This window comes from Mus caroli, chromosome 12, assembly GCF_900094665.2.
Source record: "Mus caroli chromosome 12, CAROLI_EIJ_v1.1, whole genome shotgun sequence".
Taxonomy (NCBI): Eukaryota; Metazoa; Chordata; class Mammalia; order Rodentia; family Muridae; genus Mus; species Mus caroli.
Window position 1 is genome coordinate 27,751,815 of NC_034581.1, and position 17,035 is coordinate 27,768,849.

General features: G+C 41.4%; 1 protein-coding gene across 1 annotated transcript in view; it reads right to left on the bottom strand.

Moving 5' to 3' along the window:
- Dld (dihydrolipoamide dehydrogenase) overlaps positions 1-11,757 on the bottom strand; it is a 19,530-nt gene extending 7,773 nt beyond the window's left edge. Inside the window, exons 1-8 of the mRNA XM_021179066.2 lie at positions 11,593-11,757; positions 9,902-9,980; positions 5,249-5,328; positions 3,861-3,929; positions 3,228-3,297; positions 2,205-2,305; positions 1,693-1,836; positions 1,109-1,210 (exon numbers count right to left, since the gene is read on the bottom strand). Of these exons, the coding sequence (XP_021034725.1) occupies positions 1,109-1,210; positions 1,693-1,836; positions 2,205-2,305; positions 3,228-3,297; positions 3,861-3,929; positions 5,249-5,328; positions 9,902-9,980; positions 11,593-11,631 (684 nt within the window). The 5' untranslated portion in view covers positions 11,632-11,757. The remainder of the gene's footprint in view (positions 1-1,108; positions 1,211-1,692; positions 1,837-2,204; positions 2,306-3,227; positions 3,298-3,860; positions 3,930-5,248; positions 5,329-9,901; positions 9,981-11,592) is intronic.
- Between the last annotated feature and the right edge of the window lie 5,278 nt (positions 11,758-17,035).

Here is a 17,035-nt window from a genome sequence, read left to right on the forward strand (position 1 = left end):
GGAACACTCCTTCATTGTTGGTGGGATTGCAAGCTTGTACAACCACTCTGGAAATCAGTCTGGCGGTTCCTCAGAAAATTGGACATAGTACTACCAGAAGATTCAGCAATACCTCTTGTGGACATATACCCAGAAGATGTTCCAACTTGTAATAAGGACACATGCTCCACTATGTTCATAGCAGCCTTATTAATAAAAACCAGAAGCTGGAAAGAACCCAGATGTCCCTCAACAGAGGAATGGATACAGAAAATGTGGTACATTTACACAATGGAGTACTACTCAGCAATTAAAAACAATGAATTCATGAAATTCTTGGGCAAATGGATGGATCTGGAGGATATCATCCTGAGTGAGGTAACCCAATCACAAAAGAACACACATGATATGCACTCACTGATAAGGGGATATTAGCCCAGAAACTTAAAATACCCAAGATACAAGTGGAAAACACAAGAAAATCAAGAAGAAGGAAGACCAATGTGTGGATACTTCACTCCTTCTTAGAATGAGGAACAAAATATCCATGGAAGGAGTTATAGAGGCAAAGTTTGGAGCTGAGACAGAAGGAACAACCATCCAGAGACTGCCCCACCTGGGGATCCATTCCATATACAACCACCAAACCCAGACACTATTGCATATGCCAGCAAGATTTTGCTGACAAGACCCTGACATAGCTCTCTCTTGTGAGGCTATGCCAGTGCCTGGAAAATATAGAAGTGGATGCTCACAGTCATCTATTGGATAGAACACAGGGCCCCTAATGAAGGAGCTAGAGAAAGTACCCAAGGAGCTAAAGGGGTCTGCAACCCTATAGGTGGAACAACAGTATGAACTAACCAGTACCCCCAGAGCTGTGTCTCTAGCTGCATATGTAGCAGAGGATGGCCTAGTCGGCCATCACTGGGAGGAGAGGCCCTTGGTCTTGCGAAGATTATATGCCCCAGTACAGGGGAATGCCAGGGTTAGGAAGTGGGAGTGGGTGGGTTGTAGAGCAGGGTGGGGGGGAAGAAATAGGGGGCTTTGGGGATAGCATTTGAAATGTAAATGACGAAAATATCTAATAAAAAATTGCCTTAAAAAAGAAAAGGGAAGTCCTCCTTACCAGTTCCACACCAATCACTCCTGCCCCAATAACAACCAGCTTCTCGGGAACTTTTTTTAAGGATAAAGCTCCTGTAGACGACACTATAGTATCTTCATCGATCTATAAAGAGAGCAAAGCAACAATCACAATCACTTCTGAAAACCTAGTATGACATTATCTTGATGTCATCCAATAAAACTTTACATCATTTGTTTGCTTTGATGCTATCTATAGATATATCACAACTTCTTTAGCATTCAAAATGCTACTCTGAAATGTTATCACTTGACAGAGACAGTCTTACTATGTAGTCCTGGCTGCTAACCCTGCTAACCACTGACCCCATAACAATCTTCCTTTCCTGCCTCTGCCTCCCAAATGCTGGGATCACAGACACTCACCACCATGCCTGCTTACCTTTATGCTGAACTCAAATATATTATAAAGTGTTCTACATCTTATCATAATTACTACAAAATAATGAGAACTAACTCTGCAATGCTAAATGGTTGCCAAATTAGTGTTTCAGTCAGCATTGATAAACAGCATAAACTTATAAAAACCTGTTAGGTTGTAAGAGATGAATCAGAAAGCATAAATACCGTGATTCCAGGAAAAGGAGTAACTTCTGAGCCCGTAGCTACAAGGATGTTTTTGGTATCAATAACCTGAGTGCTGCCATCAGCTTTTGTAGCTGTAACTTGATTCTTGCCAGTTATCTTTCCAAATCCATTGACGTGAACAACCTTTATAAAGTAATATTTACAAATTCACAATGTTTCAATGTTTTTCTGATAGGAGTAACAGGAACAATACTCTAGGTAATACAGAACATAAAATTCCTTAAAAATATACAATACATGTAGCAGCAAAAAACACTATCTCAGAGATAGGTGTTTAAGGGTAGTGTAATTTTGGATTTTCTTTTGGTTTTTATTCTTTATAGGGTTTGGATTATAATAAATGTATTACATTAATTTTTCAATGTTTTAGTACTATTATAAATTAAATCAATATCCCACAGCAGGTCAAGATCATAAAACATGGCTATTAGCACAAAGCAATTATTTTATGTATATGTAAAATAAAACAGATCTGAGCACTGGACACCAACCTTATTTTGTTTGAATAAGTGAGCAATTCCCCCTGTTAATGCTTTTACTGCAGAATGCTTCTGCTCCATCATCTTCTCTAAATTCAAGCGAACTTCTGGTACTGTAATTTGTTAAATAAATCTTTTCATTATTTAAACTCTGGAAGCAATATGTGATAGTTCCCAAGATCTGAAAATATTCATCTTAATGTTGATAAAACTTTGTAAAAGATAGCATTAACTTCTAAAACTTAATGACTGTCATGACTACACCCAGCAAAGCCACATCAGGTCAAAATAACAGACCCTGTCAAGCACTGTTAAATGTGCATCTGTGCCAAAAATGCAGCCCAAAGCAGAAACATCCTATTTCACTGTGCACATCCTACAAATACTTTATGATGGTTATTAGTCTGGAAGATAGATAAAGTAAAAATGACAAAGTAGAACATCACCTGAAATTATAAATAAAAACAAAGGTTAAAACTTCATGAAACAAAAACAAGTATATATTTGAATATTCCAAAATATAAAAAAGCGTAATGAATTTAATCAACTAGGTTTTAAATTCATTTAACTCAGAACATTAAAGCAACAATGTAATTCAACTCAACAGAACTGCAGAGGTAAAGACATAGCAATCAGTCCATGAAGTCAACACATAGACAGACTCTTAGACATTTCTGACTGACAAAGGCCACCAAGCTAACAGGAAAAGCTTGCCTATCTATATTGCATGTTTCCTGACACTCCTATGTCTTCTAACATCAGGGTACTTTCACAGAGTGTGACATACCTGCTGTAACATACACACAGCATCTATACACTGAATGGACTGCCTACACAGCCTCTTTCAGAAACCTACTTCTGTGCAAAGGCATAGAAGCTGTGATGGTAGTCTGAACTAAACATTCTATGTAAATCTCTCCAAATTTCAAGATTTTTTTTATCTCAGTTATCCTTCAATAACTATCTGTTCACACACATCAGTATTTACCATAAAGGTCAAATACATATGGTACTAACTATAAAAGGTATACTTACTTTCAATTCCCCTAGATGCAAAATCTTTTCCATGGGCCATATGGTAATAATGAGAATTATTTAATAAAGCCTAAAAAAAGTAAGGCAAATTTACCAAATATGCATAAACAGGCTCTGTAACAAGAAAGCATGTACAAAATTACATTTCTATTTAAAATAGTACATACTACCATACAAATTCATCTTTCCTTCTCACACAATTAACCTAAGATAAATAATACTGACTAAAACGTCATAGACAAACAAGAATAAAAAACAAAACAAAGCTGCTATATTCTTTAAAAGTAAAACAATAAGAACACATTTCAAGGTGGCAGGTTAAAAGGGACCTGTTTTCACAGGCAAGAATTTTAAGAACAAAATTTTACTAATTATCTTTTCAGTAGCAATGGAAAGCTAAAGAGAAAACAAAAACAAAACCAGAACAAAAAAGTCTGGGACAGGAAGAACTTCCAGAATATATGACATTCAAGAGGGTGTCAGCAATAGAAGATTTACACAGAAAAAAAGTCGCATAAACATCTTCAGATTCCTTATAAGAACGGTATTAGACCACCAAGTTGGTCTCCATACATCTCTGCAGTCAGCAGCTAATAAAAAGCAATCTCTACAGCGTGCGAAACAAATGCTTACCTTTGAAGGAATACAACCAACGTTCAAGCATGTTCCACCTAGTGTCTCATTTTTCTCAATGCAGACTGTCTAAAATCAAAGAGAACATTATTTAATAACAGGTAACATGCATGTTTTATTTCACTAAGATTCCAAATATATGTCTTAATTGGTCTGTAAAGTAAGTTACTCAATCTGTGTTTCTTCAGACTCAAAGTACCCTCTGAGGGCCAATCCTGCAGATCCAAAGCTGCAGGAGCTCCATGACACAGGGCAACAACAGGATATCTGAGAGGAGTCTCAGTGAAAAGTCAGTATTGATGGTGTAGAAGCCAGAGGCTTAGAAGCAGACCGCTGATTCACTGCAACAAACATCTGCCAAGTAAAGCTGTGTGGACAGAAGGGTGGACTGTGGGACACTGGCACACAAGTAAAGCTGTGTGGACAGAAGGGTGGACTGTGGGACACTGGCACACAAGTAAAGATGTACAGACAGAAGGGTAGACTGTGGAACACTGGCACACAAGTAAAGATGTACAGACAGAAGGGTGGACTGTGGAACACTGGCACACAAGTAAAGATGTACAGACAGAAGGGTGGACTGTGGGACACTGGCACACAAGTAAAGCTGTGTGGACACAAGGTGGACTGTGGGACACTGGCACACTACATCTTCCACAGATGGTTTTTTTTATTCTTTTTTCAATTTCTTGGGGGGAGGGGGTTGCAAGGGCAGAAGAGGGAATGGAGAGATGAGTGGGATTGGGGTACATGATGTAAAATTCATTTAGAATCAATAAAAAGTTTTTGTTTTTTTTTTAAAAAAGAACCCTTTGAATTTTATCATCTGAATAATAGAAACTAGGCTAATTCTAGAGTGAGTTATTCTAAAAAGATTTTTGTCCAACATTACCACATTGTTTTACTGTTAACACTGTTATCTCAAATACATTTACAAACCCAAATGAAGTATTTCAGAAGAAAAATAGCTGGCTTTTCTATACCATGAGACTTCTACACTCAATAAAGCCCATCAGTATCAGGTTTACAAACAATCAATAGTTAAAAAGAATAATGTCCTGAACTTGAGAGGTGGCTCAGTTGGTTAAGAGAAGTAGCCACTCTTCTAAGGGACCTGGGTTCAATTCCCAGCATCCACACAGCAGTTCACAACTGTCTGTAACTCCAGTCCCAAAGGATCAGATGCCATCTTCTAGCCTCATGTGGGCACCACATGCGTACAGGGCACAAACATACATGAATGCATATAAAACATCCAAAGATAAAGATGTTTTTTTAAAAATATTTTAAAAATTATTTTCCATGTGTTTACCTGCAAAGTATTTTGTGACTAAAACCAGCTTGGTCCATAATAAAACAAAGCAACCTCTACTTCGGGTCTATCTTACCTTAAAGCCTAACTGGGCAGATTTGATGGCAGCAACATATCCTCCAGGGCCAGAACCTATCACTGTCACGTCAGCCTCAACTGTAACAAGAACAGATTGATATAAAATGGTAAATTACTAGCATTTACCAAAACACTCCAACTAATCAGCATGTTCAATATGCCATTATTTTGTTCCAAGATATCTGGTGTACTCTGATGCATCTAAAAATGGCACAACATTTGAGATCTCACTTTTATCTTGTAGTCATTATAAGATATGTAAATACAACTAAGTCCTAGGTTATGAACCCTATCTATATCCAGCTGCTACTTACTGGTTATTGTAGGCCAGATGACATAACTCCCCTTTAACATGAGGAGGGCAAGGATGACATAAGAGGTTCAGATATAAACTGACTAGCCTCAACTATCTAGTTATTGACTCTACCTCTGGTATTCTTCTATTTAATACAATCACATTCTTTAGTTTCAACCTTCATATATTAAAATCACAAAAAAAGCAAAGCTTTCAACCATTAATGAGGTGACCTTAGGTGAGTAATTTGACCTGCTTCATTTTAACCCCTCATCTGCAAATTAACCACACACACACACACACACACACATACACACACCCCTTCCTTTATAGTGATAATACAGAATGTTGAGGGCTGAAAATGGTTTAAACTGTCACTAGCCTTAATCTCCAAGTTATTTTGCAAATGTCTCCCATAAATATGATATACTCACTCTTATTCCAAAGTGCTCATCATCTGAAATCTTAAATTGAAACAATTCACTTTCTGAACATAATCTCAAAAATGTTTAGTCTTTAAGAACAAAAGAAGGATTTAAACAATTCTATTTAATAACTATAGAACCTTAGTTGTATATGATATAAGTTCAAATAATAACTATACCACTCAAATTCTTTTTTTTTAAAGATTTATTTATTTATTTTATGTATATGAGTACTGTAGCTGCCTTCAGACACACCAGAAGAGGGCATTGGATCCCATTACAGATGGTTGTGAGCCACCGTGTGGTTGCTGGGAATTGAACTCAGGACGCCTGGAAAAGCAGCAGTCAGTGCTCTTAACTGCTGAGCTATCTCTCCAGCTCCCACAACTCAAATTCTTAAGTAAAAAAAAAAAATTTCAGTTATTTGAGCACCAATACAACATATGAATAATAGTGATGATGTCTATAGTCCAAAGTTGTTAATGACCACAGAAAATACATGTCAAGAACCTAAGGTGCTGGGTACATACTAAGCACTCAGTAAATGTGGCTTTCTTTCTTAGATCTGCCTCCCACATTCTCTTAGGCCAGACTTTAGAGAATGAGCATCTAGCCTCAGTCCCATTCTGACAGCAGCCTATATTACTACCCCTTGTGCCAGATCTGACAAGCAGCTCAGATCTAAATTTCTCAGTCTTCATTAATCCCCCTGTCTGTTACTCAAACAACTCCACCTTGCTAGGTATAGCACCTACATCTTTTCAGTATTTCTCTAATCTCATCTCCCACCCCATTCTGTACATCCATTAATACCAAGCTTCAGTAGTCACTTACATGCATAGAATTAGCTAGCCTACATATACACACTGTTTCATTATCTAGAACTACATACTGACAGCATGCATTTCACAGTCCAAACACTAAGCTCTTGGAACATATAGTCACAATAATTACCCTGCCTCTTATAATCTGATTAGAGAAAAATAAAAAATTACCATAAAGTCCAACCAGTAACCACAATATTTAAAATAAACTTAACCCTATGATGGCTCTGCTTAAAACACCTTACTGACTCCAAACTTCCTATCTGAGAAATCAACTCTCAAACTTCGATGTGTCAGCACTATGACTTTTTTAGTAGTTTAGATAGACTCTGCTTCTTTCTATATTACAACAGTCACCCATTTCCATATATCCCTCTTCAGACAATGTCTGGGTTTCTTTTCTTGTTGATGTGACAAAACACAGTAACTTAAAAAAGAGTTTATTTGGGATCGATCACAGTTCAAGATACTTTAAATCCATCATGACAGGGGACACCAGGAGCTTGAAGAAGCTGGGGACATCACATCCATAAACAGCGATCTCAGCTCACTTTCTCTAGTCCCTGCCCACGTAGTAGTCCCCTCCACAGTTAAAATGAATTTTCCCAATCAAGTAATGTAATTAAGTATCTTCAAAGGCTAATCTAACCTCATGGGTAAGTCCCCAGACTTTTCTCCTAGGTGATGCCAGATGCAGGCAAGTTGACAATTAACAACAGTCATTACATATATAAACAAAAAATCCTCAAGAAAGAATTATGTAACCATTCCCTATGCACATACAGAGTTCATAGATCCCTATCCTTAGCCACTGGACTGTTTACCATGATTACAAGTATCTGTTAGATATCTGTCTTCCTCAGGAGGACTGTGAAATACAGAGAAGCTTAATTGTGTCTGTTTAGATCACTGTTAATAACTTAGCACAAAGATTAAATACTTATTGAGATACTGAATATAATAAAACAGTGAATGAAAATATGATGTAACTGCAACGAATCTGTGCCTGCTACAAGTGAACTACACGTCCTTATCAACAGGAACAGGACCTCACACAGCCTGATGAAGTTGCTTTATAAGAATAGTCAAACATCTCTTAGGCGTTGAAACAGACATCCTATACAAGATTTGATTTCCTCAAGCTGGTCAACCACTGGTCAATACACTTCTACGAAATCAGAATAAAAACAGTGGGCCAAGTGTCAAAAGGATTCTCCTACTTCTCTAAGAACTTCTCTATTCACAACACAGGAAGGCTAACAGAGAAGTGTGGCCAAAGCAGGACAGACACGAGAACTTAAGACTGTCTGGAACAAAACTAGGCCCTGCATGTGTCAGAGAAGAGTACTGGCGTTTTAGCTGGTACTACTCTGTCTGGTGACCATGCTGAACATTCTGTGATACAGTAACTGAAACACACAGGACTGCAGTTTTCTTTTATTCAGTAAGCATGCAGTGAGGACCAACTGTGCCATCTTAGGTACTAAAGAAAAATCAGTCTTTGCCCCAGTAAAGCTTCTATTTTTGAGAGGAAAATCTATTAAGTAAATAATTCAGCTTCATGTAAGTGTATAAAATTACTATTTCATCTATCCTAAAATATACTAATTTTATACTTATAATTTGACAATGTCAAGAGACACCCCCCCCCCAGCCCCTTGATTAAAGGTTACTGTCTCTTAGTTTGTTTTTTTGTTGCTGTGATCAACATCATGACTAAAAGCAACTTAGGGAAGCCAAGACAGGAAGGAACCTAAAGGCAGGAACTTAAGCAGAAGGCCTAGAAAAATGCTGCTTACTGGCTTGCTCAGCTTGCTTTCTTTTATAGCCAAGGCCTACCTGCTACAGTGGATTGGACCCTTCCACTACACACATGCCCACAGGCCAATCTGATGGGAAGAATTTCTCAAATCAAAGTCCCTTTTCCCTGGCAACTCTAGTTTGTGTCAAGTAGACAAGAACTAACCAGCATGGACTCACTCCATAAAATCTAAGTGCCTGTGCAAGGACTAAAATAGGAGGCTCTGATTACACCATAACATTCTGTTACATGATATCCAAGGCTATCCTCTCATCTCCATACCTGCACTGTGGCATGCACACATCCTAACACAGATCAAAATTAAAGAATACTTTTTTTTTTTTTTGGTTTTTCGAGACAGGGTTTCTCTGTGTAGCCCTGGCTGTCCCAGAACTCACTTTGTAGACCAGGCTGGCCTCGAACTCAGAAATCCACCTGCCTCTGCCTCCCACGTGCTGGGATTAAAGGCGTGCACCACCACTGTCCGGCAATAAAAATACTCTTAAATACAAATTTTAATGGGCTCAGTAAATGTATCACTTCAATACTTTTTGTAAGTCAAACACCTTACCAAAAACCCATTTATCCCATTCCAAGTGCTTATAAAAAAACCAAAACACCTATTTTTTATAGAAAATTCAAAACTTCAAGAAAGCATTAAGAAGGAAATTATACACCCCACAGCTCCCTTCTCTGTATATAATGGTAGTCTTAAAGAATTTCATTCAAGAATTCAAAAATCATCATCACAGCTCTGAAAGAACCAACACAATCTGACCCAATAGACAAAATTAATTCTTAAAAGCTGTAATACATAAAAATGCTCAACTTAAAACCCACCTGCAGTTCTCCATCACCAGTGGAGTAAAATCCACACTGTCTGCCTAGAAAGACTTCCGTGCTGGGATCCCTCGACCTCTCTGATCTTATTCCTTGGGTTTTGCACAGCCATCTAGTCGTCTTGCTTTTCCTGGAGGTTCCCGAATTAAGATCCATCTGAGGCCTTTCTCACTGAGGCAGCTTTTCATCGCCTCACTCCCTCCACCTCCTCGGAAGGCTTTCCTGACGTCCTCTCCCAGACTCCTAGTAACCTGCTTTAGTTTCAGTCTCTTCTCCAAACACTTAGAACACTTATGGACTGTTCACCTTAAGAACCAACCGGCTTGGCCATGTTTACCTCTCGTAGCATACAGGGTGTACAGACAACAGTAAACAAGCACACAGATTAACTCTAACACTACAAGTCACTCTAACATTCACTTTCCTCAGCTAGTCGGATTGAAAACTGCTGTTATCAGGTACTTACTTGGTTGGTCTGCATAAGTTCTTAAAGGAACTGAAGAAACTCCTTGTAGGCCATGAGATATTCGATTGAAATGGCCTTTCTAGAATAGAAAAAAAAAAAGACAAAAGAAATTTTCCTGTTAAGTAAAATATAATTTTTAAAACCGGTTGGCAAAATAGCCCGCTGGCTAAAGGCTCCTGCCACCAAGGGTGACTTCCCAAGTTTAATCCGTGGGAACTATATGGTGGCAGAGACCTGACTCCCAGAAGCTGTCTTCTGGCATCCTTTCATGTACTCTATGTTGCCACGCTCATGCCCACAGGCATGCGCACAAGTAATACATGTAATTTAAAAGGTCGACAACTGTATCAAGCACTAATATTAATGGACTTTCTGTGCTGCAAACAAGTATCCTACCAATTTCACTTTTTTGTCCATAATATTAAACTTTCACAATCTTACCTTGCCAGGTCTGCTTTATTATCATGAACATTCAATGAACCATTTCATATTAAATCTAATAAAAATATATTCAATGGCTTACAGTTTTATTAAAACTTCAGAAAGCATTGTTAATTTCATTGCCAAGGATCAGTTTAGTATTCTAATTAAAATCCCGAAACTCTGAATTCAGGCATTTAAGTATTTCAATGACATTCATTTCATCTGCTTCCTAACAAATCTACTTAACAGTCTGTAATCACTTATAAGATCTATAAAGATGTTCTTAAGCCACCAACTGGACTAGGAAAATGTACCAACAACGCAGTGGCCTCACATTCTGGAAGTCCCACAAATTGCATCATAATCTCACTCTCTCTAAGCAGTGTGACTACCATTTCCTAAGACCAGGGCCACATAAAGAAAGCACACTTCCAGCTCCTATCACAGCGAGTAAGCAATGGACAGCAGCGACAATATACTCTGATGCAGCAAGGTTTTTTACTTGAAGACAACTTCTGCACCTGAGATCAAGACATGCCAACCAAAGAGGAGCAAAGAACTGTCTGTACTGAGAGACACAGCTCACCTTCTCCCTAAAACAGTGACATTTTGCGTGTTACATTAACTTTTAAGGACACGGACGGCTCAGCTGTGAAGAGTCTCATTTCTGTATTGTCCCTAAAGTTGTCATGCTACCCTGCCACTAGGCCTCATACATTCAATTTGGCCGCAGTCAATTGGCAGGTGAAATGGGAAAGTTGTTTGGACGACATACCGCTGCAATTAAAACTATAAGCCCCAGGGCCTGACTGATGGCAGAGTGCACTAGTTTAGAGACGTGAATGAAAACAGATCCTTGGAGGAGGAACTCGCGGGACGGTGTGTTGGAGCTGACCATGTCTGGGCCAGTCGGGCCTCAAGGTTACTTCCCTGCCGTAGGTGCGTAGGCCACCCCCCGGGGCATTAGGATGAGGCGAAAGGTAGGAAGGGGCAGGCCGCGCGTGGCAAGGGTCATTTACTCGTCCCCGAACCTGGGTGAAGGCCCAGGCCCCTCGACCCGAGTCCGGATCGTGTGGGGCTGCGGGCAGTCATTCCGCAGCAGGGCCCTCCCTAGCCCGGGCTCGCGCTGCCCGCTGCCTCGGGAGGCCGCACTGAACCGGCATAGAGGCGGGGCCGCGGCGGTTCCCGACGGCAGGCCGCGTCCGGGCCCACAAACTGGCGTCTAAGTGCTCGTGGTCCAGCATCCTCCCCGCGCAGGCCGCCCTCACCTTGGCCAAGGAGCGGTACACACGGCTCCAACTCTGCATCGTCCCTCGGTCCCGTCCCTCCAACCAGGGGTTTTCACCTCCGCTGAACGCCTGGTAAGACTTATCCAAGGTCTCCCCACCCTGCGCCTGCGCAACATATACGTCATCGCCGAGGAGCAGCGCGATTGGCCCGAGAGGTAGAGGCTTTCCGGTCGCTTCGTCGTGCGCTGTCGTGAAGGGCGCCGCGCTTTGTGGCAGCTGGGGAATTGGAGAACTGTTGCCCAAATGACTGGAGTACAGTTGCAAATTATCCTTTAAAGACGAACTAGATAAATAAAAATATTGCTTCTTCAGTAAAGCCCACAGAAAGTAAAGTTTAAATAGGAAAGGAAGAAAAGTTTGACAACTTGACAAGCTCATGGTTGTGCTAGACATTCGTGGGCAGTAGGCTTTATCTAGCTTTACAAAAGCCGTATGAAGTGTTTGCATTTTCTGGATGGAGCCCTGAGAGGTTAAACAAAGAAAGCAAAGGAGAGATAACTGCAGCCCTTCGAACAAAGGCTTTGGTTTTAACGGCTGGTTTACAATCTCTGTTCTCAAAGGCAATGGAAAGGATAGGCTTGAACCTTTCTTCACCAACATCCTGTTGTGAAAACTGCGCTAACAAGAAGTATAGAAAACAAACTCCCTTCTATTTTTGTATTTTGAAAGCACGCCTCCCTTGTAGAAGAAACTAGAAGGGTTGAGATGGTGGGTGAGGTGTTTGGTTTTCATTGAGAGTGCACCTAAAACATTGCTAACTGTTGTCTATAAGATTGAGCACAGAGCCGGGCGTGGTGGCACACGCCTTTAATCCCAGCACTCCGGAGGCAGAGGCAGGTGGATTTCTGAGTTCGAGGCCAGCCTGGTCTCTGGTCTACAACGTAGAGTTCCAGGACAGCCAGAGCTCCCTATCTCCAAAAAAACAAAAACCAAAAAAAAAAAAAAAAGATCACAGAGATTTAAGGTCTGATACTACTTTGTAATAACAGTCTCTAGTTTAAACCTTAACTCTACACTTCTCAAAAGTTTACAGCCCAGGCACTGTACTGAACTCCATTTAGAAGGAAAAAGACATGAATAAATGATTTTTTTAATGTTATGACGAAAGCTAGCTGTTACCAAATAGTAATTACCACCACAACCCCAAATTTTGTTTTCTTGAGAGAGTGTCTCATGTGCCCCAGGCTGGCTTCAAACTCAATATAGGGCTTAGAATGACCTTGAATTTATAGTCCTCCTGCCTTCATCTCCTGAGTGCTGGAATTACAGGTGCCCACCACCATGTGTTGCTGATTGCTGGGAACGAAACCCAGAGCTTCTAGTATGCCAGGCAAGCATTCTGCCACCTGAGTTACATCTTAAGCCCTTGTTTTTCCCTTTCATAAGATAAGAGATTGTTCAGCTGGACAAATAGGTATTCAGAATAGCACTGTCTTTTCCAGGTTCTGTACAGCTAAAGGTAGACGTATGATCAAATACTGGCCAATGATCTCCATTTATTGCATGTTAAATCACTTCTGATAATCTTTGATGGAATAACTCTCATTGTAGTGTATTTAAACCAATTCCAAAGTTTGATACTTTTCCAATTAAAAAGTAAACTCAATTTCACCTCTCTTGAATATGGACCAACCTTAGGCAAATGTTTCTTCTAATGAATAGAATGCAGCAAAAGTGATATTGGGTGACTCTCAGGCTAGGGACAGAAGCCCTCTCCTCCTCCTCCTCCTCCTCCTCCTCCTCCTCCTCCTCCTTCTGTTCCTCTTCCTCCTTCTCCTCCTCCTCCTTCTGTTCCTCTTCCTTCTGTTACTCCTCCTCCTGTTCCTCCCTCTCCTCCTCTCCTCCCTCATCTTTCTCTCCTCACTTCTCTCTCCTTTCTCCCCCTTTCCCTCTGCCCTCCCTCTTATCTCTTTTCCTCTTTTTCTTCCTCCTCCTTTTCTCTTCTTCCTCTTGTTTCTCCTCTCTGCTCTCATCTTTCTCTCATCCATCTCTCTCTCTCCTCTCTCCTCTCTTCCCCTCTGCCTACCTCCCTCTTGTCCTCCTCTTTCCTCTTTCATTCTTACTCCTTCTCTCCTTTCTCCCTAACCCCTATCTCTGTAGGCAGTTTCTAACCTACCTTTCAATTGTCATATTTATGATCAAGATAAACATTTTCATTGTTTTAGCCACTAAGCCTTTTGGGACAGTTTGTTGCACAGCAGTGGATAGATTAAGCCCTAACATGCTCCCAACAGTCAGTGTAATTACAGCTGACTTTCCTTACCATTGTGCATCTACTTACTCTCACCCTTTTCTTTGGTGCTATTAAAATATCTCTTTGTGGTGCCATTACCATTGCCGCTATTCATTATGAAAGCAATGTTCATCCCCCACAGATGTTGCCATTCTGCCACCAAAGCAGAACGGACTATGCAAATTTAGTTTACATAGAGACACAGCTTCCCAGAATAATGACTCAGGAATTAATTTCTCTCATATAAAAGTCTAAACTGGTATTTCTGGCAGATATCACCCGTGAAGAAGTCCTTTAACGTCTCTTTACTTTTGGCTCTGCCTTTATCAAGATTCTGCCTGGAATTTCTTGTCTCTAGATGGTGGTCCTAGTCCCTGGGACCATATAGCTCTGTAGCTTTACCTGATTCTAATGGACTTTTAGAATTACTAATTTGGGGGTTGGTTGACTTTATGTCCTTATTCTCTCACTGGCTTCCTGCAACTAAAACCGTTCCCCGCTTTTCTCTATTAAGAGGTGACTTTTGTATCTCAAAACCTAAATTATAAGGTGAGCTATTTTATGACTGGTGGTGAGTGAAACCAAGTACAAAGATCAGTGGGACATGGGCCTCACAGAGACTGAACCACCAACAAAAGAGCATACATGGTCTGGACCTAGGCTCCCTACACATGCATAGCAGATGCTCCTGCTTGTTCTTCATGTGGGTTTCCTAACAATTAGAGCAGGGGCTATCTCTGGCCCTGTTGCCTACCTTTGGATCCCTTTCCCATAGCCAGGCTGCCTTGTCTGGCTCAGTGGGAGAGGATGTGCTTAGTTCTGCTGAGACGTGATAGACCAAGGTGGGTTGGTACCTAGTGCATCTAAGCTCTAGGCCTGTGCTTCCAGTAACTTCTTCATTGACTTGTCTAGTTGGCATTCCAAATTCAGTGACCTCAGCTTGTGGCCATTCCCCTGAGGAAAATAGGATGGAGGAGTCGGGGAAGAACTGGCAGGGTGAGATTGGGAGGAGAGTAGGGAGGGGCTTCAATTGTGCTGTAAAGTGAATTAATTAACGAGGAAGAATCCAGGCATGGCTGTGCTAATAGGAGTGGGTGGTGGAGACTGGAGAATCATTGAAGATTCCTAGTGACCAGCCTAACTCCAGGTTCAGTGAGAAGTCCTGTCTGAATGGAATAAGGCAGAGAGTGATAGAACAGGACACTCAGCATCCTCCTCTGACCTGTGTGTGGGCACCCATACACATGCTTGTACCACATTTACACACCTACAGGAAGAAAGACAAAGGGGAGATTTTTCTTAAGCACTAAGATAGAAAGTTTGTTGATATTCGGGTCATGTGATATTTACAGGAAGAGATGAATAAAGATAACACTTAAAGGGGGGCTTATAAAGGAGGGTGAAAGAGGTGGCTTCCTTAGCACAGTGCTAGGCTCAGAGAAAGTCCCACCTGCTACTTGTTCAATTATTTTTAACTGTTTTTTGCTGAACAGATAAGATGGCACTGGGTGGAAGCTACACATCATCAGAACAGTGCTGAAAACTGTTAAGTTACCTTACTGTGTAGCCTTTAATAGATGCTCCCCACTGCCTTACTAGGTTTTTGGTTTTCTGGAACAGGGTTCAGTTATGTGGGGTTAGCTGGCCTCAAACTCACATGTAGTCCCAGCCGGCTGTTAGCTTGTGACCTTTCTTCCTCAGCCTCCCAGTGCTGAGGTTACAGATGTGTGCTACAGCATCCTGGTAATGACCCCTCTTAATGTTTACTTTTTTTTTTAAAGTAAGCTAAGATGTTGGAGATTGGGATTATTTTAATCTTCTCTTGTGTCAGTATTAGCTGTTTTTTACAGATGCCCTGAGGGAGCCAGCCATAGAGCAATCGCTGTCACTGACTCCCGAAACACAACTGTGGCTCCTACAGGTACTGTCACACACACAGCTGTGTCAAATAGCAAGTGGTGATTTTTTTCGTTTCCTTCACCAGCAGTTTTCACCCAGGGCAGAGTGGGAGATTTCTCTTGGCAGCAGAGCAGACCCATCTGGCTATCAACGTGGATCATCACTCCCCTTCTGATGTTAGGCCTAATAAAGGACTTCTCTGGAGTGTTCTGTTCTTGCCTACTTTTGATCTTCTTCCTTAGTGAATCAGGGTGAGGGAGTGACAGGAAAAACGAGAATGATAACAGGCAGTGGTGGAGACAGGCAGAGGTTACAGTGCCAGCTGTGGTGGGAGGCAGCTGACAAGCTCCAGAGAGCAGCCAGGATGGAAACATAACAGGAGCTGAGGCAGGTGGCAAAGGGTGGTGGGAGTGACCAGTGCAGAAATAAAAGGCCGAAGAAAGATAAAGGGCTGTGTGAAAAGAGAAGAGAGAGTGCAGGCCATGGGGGCTGGAAGAGTTCCAGAGAGCTGCTGGGCCTCAAGAGACCCAGGCTCAGCACACTGCTATTAATGATTGAGGATGGCAAAACCCTGAATCTAGCACCTGTAACACTTGCTGTCATAGGGCTGAGGGTCCCAGCACCCCAGGGTGACACAAGAGTACCCTGCTGTAGGGTACTGCTGACTGCTACCACCACACCACATCTGCCTGCAGCTAGGGATCACGGGGCTGACAGTGTGGAGCACCAGTGGGCAACTACATAATAAAACAATAAGACTCCAAGTCTCTAAGTTCAGAGGTGCACAAGACTTTGGCATAATGCCTGAGGAAATATTGGCCCCTAACTCTTAGGATCTATAAGCCTCTGGGTCTAGCCATCAGGCCTCTAGGCCCTGGGCACTTAAGAGCCTAGCATTCCCAACATTGGAACAGCTTCTTACTCCTCCCACAATTCTTTTTGTGTGTGTGTGTGTGTGTGTATAGAATAGAGTTTATTTAGGATATGGGGAAGGGAGTTAAGAGAGTAGTAGAGGCAGAGAGAAGGAGAGAGTAGAGAAGTAGAGGCCAGCCGTGACCACGTGGAGAGAGAGGGGAAGGGGAAAGGGAAGGAGTGGTGGCTCACGCCTTTAGTCCCAGCACTCGGGAGGCAGAGGCAGGCAGATTTCTGAGTTCGAGGCCAGCCTGGTCTACAGAGTGAGTTCCAGGACAGCCAGGGCTGCACAGAGAAACCCTGTCTCGGAAAGCAAAGAACCAGGATGACTTAGTGCATTATTCTTGTAATTGCTTAGAACTTTAAAAACAAGATGTT